This window comes from Polyodon spathula, chromosome 5, assembly GCF_017654505.1.
Source record: "Polyodon spathula isolate WHYD16114869_AA chromosome 5, ASM1765450v1, whole genome shotgun sequence".
Lineage (NCBI taxonomy): Eukaryota > Metazoa > Chordata > Actinopteri > Acipenseriformes > Polyodontidae > Polyodon > Polyodon spathula.
Window position 1 is genome coordinate 38,958,169 of NC_054538.1, and position 18,070 is coordinate 38,976,238.

Here is an 18,070-nt window from a genome sequence, read left to right on the forward strand (position 1 = left end):
CCTCATGTTATTTACATGAAGAAGTAAACTTGCTATTTGTGGACAAATATTTAGATATGTTAGATTGACGGTTTGATGCTATTGAATATCTTTGATGCATAGTACATGTTAAGATTTATTTCTGACTTTTGAGATTTATGTTCTTTCATATGTCTGTATTTAGAAAACTGCTGCTATTAATTGAACTTTCTTTGCATCTAGTGTGAGTGTATAGAGTAAGTTCTCGATCTCTCCAAACTTAAATAAAATTTCAATTTGGAAACTATTCGATTGTTCCTATGTCAGATAAGATTTATGGAATTATTTAGTTAGTTATAATTGCTTTAGCAGCCTAAAATATCAATGCCTTGATGACCTATTCATTCAGATTTTATTGCACTTTGCTCTCAATACATTCAGCTAAAGGCTATGTCAATTTAAGTTTTTCCAATACTATTTCCAGTACAGAGAATTATTTTTTGTACAGCTGAAAAATATCCTGAAATCTGGACCTTCTATCCAAAAAGCAAATGTAAGCCTTTGTAATTAGGCAATGTTTCAAAATATGTATTAGCATTTGGTTTACTATAATCACACATTATTATCAATTTGCATTTAAATGTTGTTGGTTTTTTTGTTTTGTTTTGTTTTTTTTTACTAAGCTGAAGCTTGGGAATTATATGAACATTGCAGAAAATGGTTCTGTCAGCTAAGCTCAGTAGCTGAATGAATATTTTATGAGCTGCAGATAGTTTTATTCGTTTTCAATTACTGATTTTACTCGTTTATATATATATATATATATATATATATATATATATATATATATATATATATATATATATATATATATATAAGAGCAATGTAATTTCAGGAATACAAAAGGCCATCCCTAGTAATAAGTGCATGATGTATTTCAAAAATTTTAAACAGTAATTTCTTTTAACACCAATTGTCTACAACAGCAAGCTATATCCAATGGCACACATAACAATCCAAATACATAAAAAGGTTTGTGATAGCATGAATAAAAAATACAATTGTAACATCAAGAACACAGATGGCACACAGATGTTGGGTAGTTTGGTACATTAAAAGGAAGCTGTACTGAGTGTCTTCCATTCTGTCTTTTTTTTAACTATTAATATTCTAGCAAGCACCAGGGCTATATTTGTATTTAAAAAACTTTAAAAAATGCCTAAAACTAAGTTAAATATTAAAAGCAAGCATAGCTGTCATTAACTGTAATATTCTTAATTCAGAACTGGGTATGGACCAGTGTTAAAGCAGGTCCAGAACAGGGAATCCTCAGAGGCTGTAAAAATAAAATATTTATACAGCACTCCATTCAGGATACAAAAGGCCACTCTCAGTTAGGTAAACTAATATAAGTTAAATTTGCAATGTCATTTTGCAGTTTCCCTATGATTTTACTGTGGTTTACTATCCGTTTACCATATTTTTTAATATACCTTACCATACCTCAATGGGATTTACAGAGCTTATCTATGTTTTACTATGCTTTCACCATGCTTTATTACACTTTGCTATGCTTATACCATGGTGCACTGTTATACGGATAAGCAGATGCAATGATTATATAAAATAATCTTTAGTTAGGATTTTTTTTTTTTTTTGTGCCACACACTCTTTACCCAGTTGCAACAAAATGTGCTAGGAAAAAACGAAGGTTGAATGAATGAAAATGAAGGTTGAAATGACTGCTTTAAAAATAAAACAGTTACATAAGCAAGTATGAAATATTTAGTGTAAAGATCTGCTTAGAAGCCAAAGTGTCTTCCACTGACATTCATTAAATATGCAGAGCTTGTCTGTAGTTTCAGTTAATTATCTGCATTAATTTTTTGGAAGATTAATGATCATCCTTCATGCATTACTTTTTGTAAGGAAAATTTTGTGCAAAATGCCAGCATATCCATGTAGGTCTACTTAAGGCAGCTTAAAGTAATACTTTATATTAATTTTTTTCTGAATGTGCTTAAAAAATAGAATAAAATAAGTAAAAAATACAATTACATTTTCAGTTTAATGATTCTTTTGAACAGAAATAAAATATTTAATTCATTTTGAAAACTAAAACCACTAAGCTGGCCTGCAATTTTCTAAAAGAAATTGAATTTATTTGTTACATTACATTTGGTCTATTACATTAAAACCTGTGACAAACATAAAATAGAATGATTGGGCAGTCATCCCAAAATGCTAGAAGTAAGTAATCTTAGTAATAAGCCACTCAATGTCTTTTATTATCTTGTTGTTCAGTGATATGAAGTGGTTATAATAGTTTCACATTTTATTTAGGTAATGTGTAAACAAGTTATGTATTCCTTTTTTAATTGCACTAAATCACAAATAATTTAACAAGACAGGAGTTGTACTTACTGAAGAAACCTCTTTATAAATTAACCTTTTTTGATATTTGATATATATATATATATATATATATATATGATGAAGTGTTTTTCTATATATATATATATATATATATATATATATATATATATAAAGAAATTGCCCTCCCTTGCCTTCTTCCCACTATAACGCTGTGCACCAGGTGAGACAGCCTAGCTTATTGCTTCCTGTGCAGTCCATTTTCTTCCAGTCTTCTCTTTAATCCCTGCTTGGGGTTTAAGCTGGGCTTGCTTGCCCCGTTCTCTTGCTCCAGACTGGTGTTCTGTTATGGTTTCTAATGCAGGTTTACGAACAGAGCCAGACACGAGGGAACAGCAAAGCGACCCCCAAGACCCGCCTCTCGACCACTCAGAGAGAGAGAGACGACACAACCTCACCCAACCTCTCTGTGTCATTGCCATGATTAACAGGTGGATCCCATGGGGCCCCCAACCCCACCCCGCAGGATTATGCATGCGTCAGATAGCCCTGTACATACCTTCCCCCTCAGAATGGCACCACCGGTCCATTAAGAAATCTTACACCCCCATGCCTTCCCAAGAGAAAAAATGTGTGTTTTGATGAAGTTTTCCTGCTTGGTAGACTACCCTGAAGACATAGGGCTGCAGCGCCAAGTACCACCAGGTGATCCTGGCATTGTTATCCTTCATCCAGTGAAGCCATGGTAAGGGGGCATGATCTGTAAACAGGGTGACATGTTGCCCCAGGAGGTAGTACCGGAGTGACTTGACTGCCCATTTTACTGCCAAGCACTAATTCTCAATGGTATTAAATTTTTTTCTTGTAGGGAAGGAGCTTTCTGCTGATATATAAGACTGGGTGCTCACTTCTCCACACCTAATGTGACAACACGGCACCGAAACCTGTCTTTGACACATACGTCTGCAGGGTGACCCTCCTAGTGAAATCTGGACTGCACAGCACTGGCTCGCTACACAGTCTCTGCTTCAAAGCGGAAAAGGCCCTCTGACTTGGCTCTGTCCACTGGACTGTATTTGGGGCAGCCTTTCGGGCAAGATCCGTCAAAGGAGCAGCGAGAGTGGAGAAGTTTGGAATGAACTTCCTATAGTAGCCAGCTAATCCCAACAAAGGGGCACACCTGGGTTTTAGTCATAGGGATCGGCCAGTCAGCCAATGCTTTCACCTTTGCAATCGGCGGTCTGATCTGGCCACTCCATACTCGATACTCCAAATACTCCTACTCACTCTTCCCAATTGCACACTTCTTTGGGTTAGCAGTGAGCCCAGACACCCACAAGGATTGAAGTACTGCCACTAATTTACAAGATGACTAGCATCATTAATGTACAGTGCTGAGAAAAAGTTTCTGAAACCCAATGATAATTATGGAAATTCCATAGTTTTATCATGATACCCTTCTTGAATCAAAATATCCCATAGTGTTTATATTAACCAATTCCATGTCTTTTGAAACAAAATGATGTATGAATTAGACAAACAATGAGTAATTAAGATTCAGGGTATGTGAAAAAGTAAATGAACCCCTGGTTTTATCAGCTCAATTAAGGGGATAATTAGAATCAGGTGTTTAAATAATTAGGTATATCTTCAGGGATGAGTTTGGAAAGCACCACCCTATATAAAGATCATAAACTTTGTGAGTTTGGTCTTCATCTTATAGGTGTGTAGAAACAAGTCATGCCATGATCAAAATAAATCTTTGAGGACCTCAGAAAAACAGTTATTGATGCGTCTAGAAAGGGTTACAAAACCATTTCTAAGGATTTGGGGCTCATTACTGCCCATCTAAAGTTTGCCAAAGAGCACACTGATGATCCACAAGATTTTTGGAACAATGTTCTCTGGAGAGACAAGTCAAAGATAGAACTTTTTGGCCTCAATGAGAAAAATTACGTTTGGCGAAAACCAAACACTGAGTTCGAACAGAAGAACCTCATCCCAACCATCAAGCATGGTGGTGGGAGTGGTTTGGGGCTTTGCTGCCTCAGGACCTGGACGGCTTGCCATCATTAACATAACCATGAATTCTACATTGTATCAGAAGATGCTAGAGGATAATGTCAGGCCATCCGTCCGTGCGCTGAAGCTGAACCGAAAGTGGGTCATGCAGCAAGACAATGATCCTAACCATACAAGCAGATCTACAAAAGAATGGTTGCAGAAGATATTCCGCATTTCACAATGGCCTAGTCAAAGTCCGGACCTAAACCCCATTGAAATGTTGTGGCAGGACCTGAAGCGAGGTGCCCATGCAAGGAAGCTTTCAAATGTCACCGAGTTGAAGCAGTTCGGTAAGGAGAAATGGGCCAAAATTCTTCAAAACCAATGTGAGAAAAATGCTTAGTTGAAGTCATTACTGCTCAAGGGGGTGCCACCAGTTACTGAATCTAAAGGTTCACATACTTTTTCACACATGGATATTGAATGTTGAATCATTTCTGGATAAATAAATGTTGAAAAAGTATCATGTTTTTGTGTCATCTGTTTAATCAAGTTGTCTTTATCTATTATTAGGACTTAGATTAAGATCTAATAACAGTTTAGGTTTGAAATGTGAAATATGTAAAAATCCTAAGGGGTTCACAAACTTGTTGCCCTTAAAATATATACTGCAGTATAAGTTGCACAGCTATACAGGTACAAAACATTAATTTTGTAAATGCTTTATGATACATGACTCATTCTGACTCAGCAGCTCAGGAAGCAGGATGATAACCTGTGAAGATGGTTCAATCCCCAGCGAGAAATCTCTGTTATGCACGCTTTGTGTTGGTTAGCGTAATCCATGGCCTACGAAAATAGGTTTTGATTCATAAAAAATATAATACTGTGGTTAACACAGTAAGAAGTGACAAAATTATACAGAAAACAACAGAAAACCTGATATGAAGGATTCAAAAGCCGAAACAGTTTTGTCAGAGAATGATGCTGCTAAAATCAGAAATTTGGATTCAAGGCAGTACAAATTGCTAAAAAGAGGGCTGAAAAGGTCCACTGCAAATAGCTTGAAACATATTTCCTGTGATTCTTTTAACAGATTCAATGATTGACCCTACACAAAAGCATATTTTGAAGAATGTTCAAGCCTTGATTTTCCCACAGATATTCTTAATCTAAAAAACAATTAACAGCAAACAATAATTTAACAGTTGCTACACTTATACTGTTAGTTGTTCCAAGTATCAAGGTTCAGTTTTTTGGCTTGTTTATGTGCAAATGGTTCCAGACATCCTGCCCTCGACCAATGAAGGCAGATGGACATGTTCCAACCACACAATGGGCCAGTTTCCATACAGGGATATTTACACGTGAAGGATCGCATTTCACATGAATATGTAAATGAGCTAATTTGACATCACTATAAATACTGAAAGGGAACAGATTAGTTGTTACTGTGGGTTCAAAGATAGCATAAAGTGGCTGATGGGCGGTTTTATGGTTAACAGTGGTATATTTCACCATAATGATAATGCAGGGTTTTTTTGGGGGGATTTTTTAAAAATTATTATTATTGTTTGTTGCTGTGTGCCTGTCATGCTGTATATCTCAAGTTGGTTTACAGTTATGTATAACACCTACAAATGTACCAAGAACTGTGTTCTGCACTTGTTATAGTATTAGAGCAACTGTTGAGAATACCCTTGCTGTAAAAACTATGCTAAAGTTAAACATGAAGAGCAAGTAAGCTGCTTAAATGTCTGTACTGAATTCCCTTGATTTTGATCCCAGCTATGTCCGAAAACAACGTATGTCCACCCTCCACTCAAGTTTGCTGAAGCAAGGAGGAAACCCAGGTGCTGATAAATATAGTTGGTGAACTGGATGTTTTGAGGCAGATCGATTACCCAAAATGGCACAACAAGTTGTTGATGACCTCTCAGAACGGGGAATACACCACATAGCCCCACAAGCTAGGGACAAATTAAAAAAAAAACTTAAGCAGTTCTACCTGCAGGAATGAGCAAGGGGAGATGCCGTTCAGGAGAAGCAGGACAGTCCCAGTTTCAGTTCTGGGAAGACATGGACTGTTCATTGGGGCAGCTTCCAGTGGCAGTTGCAGCTGGCCACTTAATTGACACCTGCCAGCGCATTGCATCTGAAGAGCCATCCCGCTGCGTTGATGAAGGTAGCATCTTGTTGCATTTTACATGTACGTTAAAAAACTTGCATTACACAGACAATGAGGAAGTTAACAAAATGAGTACCTCTCTAGCGGGTAGCATTCGCTCTCTCTTTTCTCAATACTGTTGTCTTTCTCCTACGCCCTCTAAGGTCTCTCTAAATAATGATCTTGGAGTGGGTATTTTACATCTGTGGCTGGAGCCTTAATTACCTATTAAACAGTTACCTTATTAAGGCTCCAGCCACATTCCCCGAGCTTACACGTATGGGGATTCAACCCCATCCACATATTACAAGACCAGATTTTTGCCGGTCTCAAAATAATAAACAATAATGATGTCAGGTGACTTTCATACATTCGCACACAAATACAATATAACAACAACAACAACAACAACAAAAATACAAATGAAATACATACATAAATAACTAAATAGGCACAAGGGAGGGCTCCCTGTCACAACATCATTAATATTTAACACAGCATTAAATTCAACAAAACTTTAAAGAAAAAAAGGAGTCTCTGACAGCATGAGCCTCCTCAGATCACTGGTGTCCAATTGAAACTGGCGGCTGAGGTAATCTTCCCCGTCTGTCTCATGTGTCAGCCACCGATTCCTGAACACCTCATCTTCTTGTTGACACCTCTGCAATCCCAGAATAACCTGAGCTTGCCAAGTACGGTAAGCCACATAGAACACGCCTAATACATAGCATATTCCTCCCCCCTTATTGGTAGTGTTCATTAAAGATAACAAATTCTAAACTAGGGAATGAGGGTAGACTGCCTCAGTTCCTGGCATAACCCTGGGGATTATTCTGCCCAAATAATGTGGGTTTGCCATTATTATAAACTCAGACGTTGCTCTCTGGTGGGGTAAATTTGGACTTCTGGTGTTCTATCACTGTAACTTTCACCAGCAGTTGCTGTAGGTGCAGGTCTAGGTGATTTTTCAACAGGTTCCGGACACATATCTGGAACAGGTAAGGGAGAGGTGTCATCTGTAGAACTACACTGAGCAGAGTCTGGAATGTGCGACTCTTCATTCGAAACTAACTTCCCTGCCATGGATGAATAAAAAATTTCAACAGGTGGTGTATCCTGGGGTGCTGTAGCTCCAGCCAACAGCTGATCAGCATGTCTCCGCCAGGTGAGATCTTTTGCAGTCTTAACATTGTACGAAACAGGTCCTGTCTTTGCAATCACTGTAGCTGGAACCTATTTCTCTCAGCAGCATAGTTTCGTGCTAATACTGACTGTCCGGACTGAAAGGCTCTGTGTTTGACCCTGCTCTCTCGTCTGTTTACTTGTGCTTGTTGCTGACGTTGCACCACTTGTCTTATTTTAGGTGGTTTCAACAGATCAAAGCAAGTACACAGCTGCCATCCCATCATTAGGAAAGCTGGAGACATTTGGTCAGATCTTTTTGTGGGTAGTAGTAGTATATAGAGAAAGTCTGAAAGAAAACAATAACTCCAAACTTTGGTGCTTCTTTCATTTGTTTGGTGTGCAAGGTAATCAAACATGCAATCTTCAGGTGTGAAAAAGTTATTGCCCCTCCAGTTAACGCAACCCAATTAAAGGGATAATTAGGGTCAGCTGTTTGAGTACTTTGGTTAAGAATCAGGCCTGATTTGGGCCTGCCCTGCCCAATATAAATCTGACTGACTTTGGTCCTTACCATCAGAGTGATGCTGTCAGCATACAGGTTCTAGAGGCACACCATGCCACGATCAAAAGAAATTCCTGAAGAACTCCGGAAAAAAATTTGTTGATGCCTATGAGTCTGGAAAGGCTTCCAAAGCCATTTCTAAGGGTCTAGCGCTCCACCAAACCACAGTCAGAGCCATATTGTCCAAATGCAGAAAGTTTGGGACAGTAGTGAATCTTCCCAGGAGTGGCCGTCCTGCCAAAATCTCTCCAAGAGCAAGGAGTAAAATCGTCCAGGAAGTCACAAAGGATCCTAGAACAACATTCAGGGATCTGCAGGCCTCTCTCATCTTAGCTAAGGTCAGTGTTCATGACTCCACCATCAGAAAGACACTGGGCAAAAATCGGATTCACGGCAGAGTACCAAGGTGGAAATCACTAAGAAGAACATGAATGCTTGTCTCAAGTTTGCCAAAAAGTACATGGATGATCCGCAAGAGTTCTAACAATGTTCTATGGACAGATGAGTCAAAAGTGGAACTTTTTGGCCAACAGGGGCCCCGTTATGTCTGGCGAAAACCAAACACTGCATTCTCCTATAAGAACCTCATACCAACGATCAAGCACGGGGGTGGTAGTGTCATGATTTGGGGGGATGCTTTGCTGCATCAGGAGCTGGATGACTTGCCATCACTGAAGGAACCATGAATTCTGCTCTGTATCAGAGAATTCCATAGGAGAATGTCAGGCCATCTGTCCGTGAGCTGGAGCTGAAGCGCAGCTGGGTCATGCAGCAAGACAATGATCCGAAACACACAAGCAAATCTACATCAGAGTGGTTGAAAAACAAGAAATTTAAAGTTTTGGAATGGCCTAGTCAAGGTCCAGACCTAATCCCCATTTTGATGTTGTGGCAGGACCTGAAACAAGCAGTTTATGCTTGAAAACCTACAAATGTCACTGAGTTGAAGCAGTTCTGCATGAAGGAGTGGGCCAAAATTCCTCCACGGCGCAGTGAGAGACTGATCAATAACTACAGGAAGCGTTTGGTTGAAGTTATTGCTGCTAAAGGCGACATAACCAGTTATTGAGTCTAAGGGGGCGATTACTTTTTCAAATAGGGGCATTGGGTGTTGCATAACGTTCTTTCATAAATATCAAAACTTTTTTGTTCACTCAGGGTCCCTTTTATCTAATATTAGATTTTGGTTAAAGATCTGATAACATTCAGCATCTAAAATATGCAAAAATGCAGAAAATCAGACAGGGGGCAATATATTTTTTCACAGTACTGTACATACACATACACACACAAACCTATAATACACAAAAAATAATATTCATGACATTTACCTGCCAGTGTCACCCACTACTGCTGGGAGAATGAAAGATGCTCAGTACTTCCTGTTGAGATAATCTCACAGACACTGTGTGGTGCTTTGATGGGAATGTGGGTAGCATCGATCATCCCCAATAACTGGGGCAACGTGAACTGTTCAGCAACACGCAGAGTAATGCTTTTTGTTTCAGTTACATCTGGCATACATATGTACATGTTTCTGTGACTCTGAACAAGGGAATTTGTAAATACAGCAGTGAACTGTGGTTTTATGCAACCCAAACACATTGTCAACTACCCTGTACTCAGCCGAGGATGCCAGCCTATACAGAGCAATCACCACTTTTTTTCCACTGGCATAGGAAAACATATGTAATTCCTTTTTGGCTGCACATCTTCCTTTACCAGTTCCACTATAATGCTGAATGTTGCCCTGGTGATGCGAAAACACTATCCATCGCACCTCTTCCCACCAGCAAGACAGACGAGTATGTGTCCCAACTGTCCTTCCGCTAGCCATTGGCATTAGATAACAAGGCATAAGGATTTGAGGTTCAAGCTCCAAAAACAAAGGCAAAATATCCACTGCTCCCAATCCAGACAGCCTTGGGAAGAACCTTAGAGTCCTCCGCCTTTCTTGGTTTTTAGCCATTTTGCTCTGCAATACCTGTTGATCAGTTTCATTTTACACCTCTGAGTTAATTTTTAATTCATGAGTCGTAAGTTAGTTGTTGAAGCATTATTCACTACTGAGGACTTGCCACCCCACCAATGACATTTGAAAAACTATTTGGGCAAGAGCAGTAAAACATATTATTAAACAACCATGCACAAGGTATTTAGAAATTGCAGCTTTACTACATCAGCTTATATTACCTCATGTACCAGGTCTTTGTTCACATGGAAACAACATTTACACAAGCCCTAAAAACCCCAAAAATAATTTTGCACAAAATTTGCAAATGTGTCGAGCTTAAAAAAAAAAAAACATGCATGGAAATGACCACGAATGACGTCCAATATGAACTGTCCTACACAAATGTGGATTTCTAGGATTCTGTATAGTGATGTAAATATGAATGACATTAGGAATGATCCTGGAATAAAGTGAACAGTATGCATCACATGTTTTTCTCATAGAATCACAGTGGTTGTCACAAATGTTTCCTGCCACCGTACACATCGTTCATAGGCAGGGCTACTCAACCCTGGTCCAGGAGGGTTGCTGTCCCTCCTCGTTTTTATTCTAACTATACATTAAATTGATTAATTGGACCAATTAAGCTTCTAATAAGCACTTAACTGGTCCAATTAAGTAATTTAGGGTACAGTTGGAACAAAAAACAAGAGGGACAACAGCCCTCCAGGAGCAGGGTTCAGTACCCCTGTTAATAGGCATCAGCCCAACGCATTTTTCATTAACAGAGACCGTTCTAGTAATAAACATAATCACTAGGCATTTATTTTGTGCTGGTTTGCTCCTCTTTTACAGTATGTCACCTTTTTCAAAAATAACTAAATAATAATGACACAGCTCCCACCTGTCAAAAATGGTCAGGTTTGTTGCATGGTTGTCAAAATGCTTTAATACATATCACTTAAGGCGATTTACATGTTTTCTCTGATACAAGCGCGTCTAAAGATGACCTCAATGTAGAGGAAGCACATATTATAGCGGACTTTGATGGGTGTAACTCTACATAGTTTAGACAATTCATCTGTAAACTTAAATTCATATTGTATTCATAGGAAACAAACATCTGTTCATTATACATGTTTCCTACTTAAGTTTTTGTCAACATTATTGAAATTATTATTTCAACATCATGAACAAGCAAATGTTATAAGTGTGACTGCATAAAAATGTAAAACTTGTTCCAAAGCATTTATTTGTGATTCTTAAATTTTCTTTTATTCATTTGATATAAAATAATTTTGATTTCAATTGGTGATTTTAAATGGGCTTGTTTCTATAGAATTTTGTCATCTCTGCAGGGAAATGTGGAATTGTAGTCCTAGATAAGATTTTAACTTTGATTAAAGTTGACAAAAAATACATCTCCCAGTATACCAAACAGTTGATAATTCAGTCAGAGTGATGCTAAGGAAAGGTCATGTGTACATGATGAATCCATGGCAGTTTACAGCCTCATCTGCGGTACAGCAGTAAAAATGTCAGTGTGGAAGTTCATTGCTGTTCACTGTTACTCAATTGTACAGGGGAATGAATGGCAGCTTTTCTTCTTGTAAAATTAACACATTTAAAAAAAAGGCTTGATTTAATACCTGCCGGCAAAAATGAAAGCATGTTAAAGGGACTTCTGCAAACCCCTAATAAGGATTATATTTGAACTCCTTCCTTTATATTGTCTAATACATATTTGATCACATCCATTGATAGCCCTGGAATTGGTCTGATTTTTTCCGCAGTGCTGTCACTTGATTTAGTCGAACTCAGACTTGCTTGATGATTTTGAAATATTTTAGTCCCATGGCTGTTCAACAGAATTTGAGCCATTTGAAAACTTCTTAAAACATATTTCTTTTCACCTTTTTCCTTAAGCTGAGAGACTTTGGACGCAAGCAACTCTGATATCAGTTGAAACATTCTATCTGTGTTTTCAGGTTTACTGGAATTACTATAAAAACTGTCAATGTTTTTCCCTGTGAAATCCTCTTCCTCCTCTCCCTTTATGGGTCTCTCAGAAGCAGATAAGACAATGTTGAAAGTCCTGCCCGTTCTGAACAGTGTTTCTTGGTGGGAACTGAATCCAATGTTTTCTGATGAAGTAGATGGAGGGTCTGCAACCTGCATACAGACATCTTCGTATTCTAGGTCCCCAGATGCTGGAAAAGACATAATAAAACAGAATTTCAAAAAAACAAAATGGCTAATACCACACCCACAGTAACGCGACTGAGCAAATAACAGAATACAGCTGTATGTTGGTATTTATCATCCGTAAACCAAAAATGTCACATTACCCCAATTTGGCAGCCATCACAGGTCACAGCTTAAAGTGAAGTGCGCCATTACATTTTAACTGAGGGGTTGCCATAATAAAACTTGCCATCTCAAATGGTTAATGGGATATTAACAGTAGTAGGTGTTGCAGTTGAAATGGTGGATTTGCAAACTCATAAAATCTCCATGGTGATGCTTAAATAATACAGAGGAAATCTAGTCCCTTGACCTCAGGTTAGCGTAAACTTGAGCTACAGGGACTCACAAAATCCTCATCCCTTATTATCACCTCTTCACTAGTTGCTGTAGAAAACCAGCTACATTCAACTCCCTCACCATCTTTGGGGCCTATTCAACCCAAAGGCCTTCAGCAATGATTCAGCAACATCTGATGTTGTCTGTTTCTGCTGTTATATTTCTAATACCTATTGCAAGGCTCTGGCTACTGGAGGTTTTCTAATCTACACATAAATCTACCTAAATCTACCTAAACAGGCACCCTTTAAGAGCAAATACAAAACACAGTACAATTTGATATCTGGGCACTTTCAGAGCAGATAACAGTGTTGATAATTACATCAGGGTTAGATACGAGTGCAAGTAAAATACAAAATACTACAGATTGGGTTAAGTACAGAATTAAATACAGTAAAATAGGGAGCAGATAAGTGCAAGTTAAAGTGTATTAAACACAGAGCACTATATTGTCCAGAAGGGAAGAGCTGAGTTTTACAGGTGGAGTTTTGCACTGGAAGAGCTAATAGAACCTTAGTAAGATATTTAGGAAAATTTAACTATTTCAAACAAAATAGTTATTAAGAAAAGTCCATAGAAATAAAGAAAACACTGAGTCTAGATAATGATACCCTGAATCAAACAAACCATTAATAAATAAGATAACAAAAATTTACTAAATTAACCCTTTGCGGTCCATTTATTCAGCACTCGTCAGGTCCAGCTTATTTTCACATGCCCCATTTATTTTACATGCGCTGTTTAAAATATATATTTTTCATAGTAATACAGGATTAAAAGGCACTGAATCGCAAAAGCACACTCAGTACTGTATCTCCAGCCAAACCCCACTCCTTGTTCACTGTATTTTTCACATACCTCTTTATAGACATGCATACTGATAAATCCTCTCCTGATCACTCGTTTTATCACCAAACTCCTCAATAATGTGATCCTAGTCATTACTTTACTACTATAACATCTCAGAAAGCTCTGCAAATGTCCGTGATATTCTTTGAGTGCTGGATGCAGAAGCAGCTATCTCCTTTGTTTATGTCCATGTTATCTCTGTAGTGCATGAGGCTATGAGATACACCCCTTTTTTCAGCTTCATTCAGCTCATATTGGCATCACTCGGCAATTAAAAGGTTTTCTTGGCTTTTTCCGGAGAAAAGATGACTAGACACCTGTGCTTTACGTCTTTTTGATGATGTCGGACAGGGTCCGACATTGGACTGGAAAAGGAAAATTGTAATGCCGGACCTGGTCCAACATAGGACTACAAAGCATTAAAGCCCTGATATACCTTAATTGAACCCTGGCATGTTATATACCAAATAAAGGTACACTTTATAGGAAGATATAAATATGACCCAATATAAAGTAGGAGTGATATGGCAAGTTATAGTTTTCTTAAAGTTATAAGCACAGATTTTTAATACCATTCCTAAATTCAAATTCATGCAGAGACAAAAGAAACAGTGCTTAACACCTTTAACACTAGGACGTGTCAACGCTGACATCAACTAGTCAATCAATCAAGCAGTCTTACTGCTTTTCCAAAGACAAAACTGACAACACCCGTAAACTTCATGCAAGTATTTCATAAGATTAATGCTCATTAAGTAAGGCTACCTAAAAAGAAAGGTGAGCCATGATATAGAGTTGAAATCTGCATGTATGTGATTAGATATCAAATATCTTACCATGTACATGTTAGTTTAAAAAGCTGTTCTAGCAATTAAAGTACTTATTTTATTAATCTGATTGAATCCAGTATAATTTGATTTGTCCTAAGGAAACTATAAAATAGTTTCTATTATAATTTTGGTAACTTATGGTATGCACTGTGAAGTCATTTCAGAGAATCTCTTAAATGCAATACCATAGGAGTTACTTGTCACATGCTATAGATAATTCTGGAATTAAACATTATTTTTTAAGAACGGCAACTTAATGTTTGTTTCTTGTTTGTTTGTTTATGGGGAACTACAAGAGTCCTCATTGTAATTGCATGCAACTTACATTTTGAAGCCAAGTGATTTTGAGAGCGTCTCTTATATTTAATTCTATAAGTTTCTTTGACTAATTAATCAAATGGTATTGTTGTTTGCTTTGTTGTGCTGTACAAATAAAACATTATTGCTTAAACAAACTGAATTATCGCAGTTGCAAGCTTGCTTGTATACTGTATATCAACCTTGGGCCGGAACTTGAATCAAAAGGGCAATTAATAGTCTACTATTTATTATAGCATATAAATTTGATGTTATATTTTAGCGGATCATATCACAAATGATGTATATACAGTACTGTAATTAATATACTTTAAATACTTTAATAAGTAAAATACAAAATGTAGCCATATGCTCTCCCTCTTACATCTGGTGTACAGTATCCAGACTGTAGGAATACCCAGACTTTATGAATGATGTACCATAAGGCAACTATTGTGATCAACTAGAAACTTGTTTCAGTTGACATTAAGTAATTTTCACCATGGACAAAGTTCAAGTAACACAATCCAAACAGTCTTGATTTGAGCAACATGGTGCAAATAGTTTTTAGATGTCAGCTAGTTGCTTCAACAGCTGCCAGCAAAGTTAATTTCCATCAATTAACCCTAGCATATGTACTATATACAGTATGTCTTGTATTGGTTTATTAAAACCAGACCTCCAATACATCACTATCCATTGCTCTACATTGGAGAAGCCACCAATAATATACCATATTTTTTACACTGCATGCAGGAATACATTCTGGTTTCCTATAAGTTGATGCTACAGTCTCTTTAAAACATTACCAATAATTGTATGATCTTATAAATATATAGTCAAATCAATTACTCCTGTGTCACATATTGCTAACTGGATGCTAAAGCCAATCACCAACTTCTAAAAGAGAAAACAAATCTAATGTTCCCTGCATATTTAGAAGGTTACTGCAAGGATGCAAACAACCACTGCCATAAGGAATGACTGTATAACATCCAAGAAAAAATAGTTGAAAAAATAGGCAGTTTATAAATTTGCTATGCAGTAACCTAGTTCAGCCATGCAGTACACATGTGTTTTAATTTAATTAAACTAATTATCGATGGATTATTATTGAGTTTTGTTTACAAATCCACTGTATTATTCCAAGATGTCCAAGTGAAACATATGTGGAATATCTTCCAAATGGTGCTGCAGTACAGTGGATAACCTGACCACACACCCAATGTAGATTAGATCACGTTTAGAAAAAACTAAATGAATTAAAATCAGAACAGTAAATATAGATACATGGCTCAAATCTTACAATTCTTTTTTTTTTTTTTTAAATATTACAGATTTTACTTCAACTGTGTGGTAGAATTTCGTAAGATATCTGAAGAGATATGCACCAATGCCCTGAGAGACCCAGGTGCTGCCCACATCAGCCACATGGTTATTCACACAAAAAAACATATATGTGTTCTCTTGTTCAACCTCCATGACATTATGATTGTATGAACAGAACTATTACAGAATAACAATTACCACGAAATGCCTAATTGCACTTTGATGAGTACTTTTCCAGACATATGTAAACTAAGTGTGACATACAGATGGAGGAATGGACAGACAGCCATCCTCTTATATGTCCATAATCTGACAGTATCAATAACTTAGTCTAAATAACGATAATATCAAGTTTTATGACACTGTGATACACAGCTCTCCAGATATATGCAAAGTGTGAAGTGTGACATACGCACAGTACTACTGCCTCCACTACATCCTCTTCATGGGGAATTTCATCCCTAGAGGGGGATAATAAATGTCTATTTGACAATTACCTTGTTTATTTATGTTTTGCTTCATAAGAATATGTAATGTTAACTATTGTTAGCTGGTACACTGCTATATTATATAGTGCTCTCAATAAATAAGTAGAGAGTATGGGTCAGAGTGTGAAATAGTGGAACGCAGGAGAGACTGCAGAGCGCAAAGAAGGATAGAATGTGAAAGTGTACGGTAGAAAACCAAAGAAACACCAGCGCAATTTAAGTGTAAAAGTGAATGTGACTGCAACACTGCAATTTTAAGTACTGAAGAGATTTTTAAAAGACTTGACCTCGAAGAAAACGTCTGATTGTTGAATAAAATTACAGATCACAGGGAAGACAGTTTTTTTTTGTTTTTGTTTATGTAGGCATGTAAAACGCTGTTGCAAGTGTTAACTAAGTCTAGAAATACGATAATATCACCCAGGTTCTGACCTCATTACATATGCGTCTGGTATGATTTAGAGACGATTTTAAGATTTTACTCCTTACCTATAAGGTGTTACATGGTCTTGCTCCATTATATCTCACTGAATCTCCATTATTATCATCAATTATTATCTGGCTATACACCACGCTCACAGGATGCCAGCCTGTTGTGACTCCCATGGCATGCCAGGGGTGAAAGGACATTCCCTTAACCTGTCCAGAGCCTTCAGAATTCCTTACCACCCTTGTTAGAGAAGTTCCTGTATTTAAATCTTGTTTAAAAACATATCTTTTTTAAAAGGTATTTCCTGGTGCATTGTCATAAGGTTATGGATCTGACTAACAACTAAAATGTTTCTTACTCATTTGAAACCATTTTGAATCATATTTCTTTGTTGAAATTTGTTCAGCGCTTTGAGAGAACCGGGTCTTGAAAGGCGGTATATAGTGCAGTGTGGTTGTTGCTGAACACAGAAGTGTTTTAATACATTTTAATTGAAAATAAATGATGTAGCCAGAGGAACATTTAACCACTATAGAGAATAGAGTATTGTGTAAGACAACATCATTGAGAAACCAGCGATCTACTACTGTTGCAGCTTACAAATTACATCCACCATTATTGTAACACATAGTCATTTTGTATTACTACTGTGCTTCTTGTAATGAGTACAAATAAGAAAGAGAACCCTCACACAATGCTATACTTTCCCCATGTGTCTCATAATTTGCCCCAAACTGCCAACTTCAAAAAATTTACTGAAAACACTTGAGACATAGACTACAGAATAAATCTTGCAGCATTGGGCTATTCTAACTTTTTTTTTTAGCTCTGTTTCTTGAAAGCTGAAGGCTATGAATTATACAAGCTCAATGCAGTAAATTTACAGGCCTACTTCAATATTTCTTAGAATCATAAAAATCAGCATAAACTTTCAATTCAAAGCAAAGAAGTGGGTTAGAAAGAAGAAGGAAAACAGACTCTGCTTCTCAAACACATAGCTTTATAGATATTTTTGCAGGTTCTTGAGATACATTCAAACCTAATAGAAGATAATAGCTCATACAATAGACAATTCAGACACAAGCTTTAATCTTCAGTGTGTATTCCCCTTCTTCATTTTC

At 37.2% G+C, this 18,070-nt stretch overlaps 1 protein-coding gene across 2 annotated transcripts in view; it reads right to left on the reverse strand.

Moving 5' to 3' along the window:
- Positions 1 to 10,852: 10,852 nt before the first annotated feature.
- The window catches only part of LOC121315939 (shieldin complex subunit 1-like), an 81,320-nt gene continuing 74,102 nt past the window's right edge, over positions 10,853 to 18,070 (reverse strand). For both annotated transcript variants that reach the window (XM_041250556.1, XM_041250555.1), the window contains exon 3: positions 10,853 to 12,353. In XM_041250556.1, coding sequence (XP_041106490.1) covers positions 11,848 to 12,353 — 506 coding nt within the window. In that variant the 3' untranslated portion in view covers positions 10,853 to 11,847. The remainder of the gene's footprint in view (positions 12,354 to 18,070) is intronic.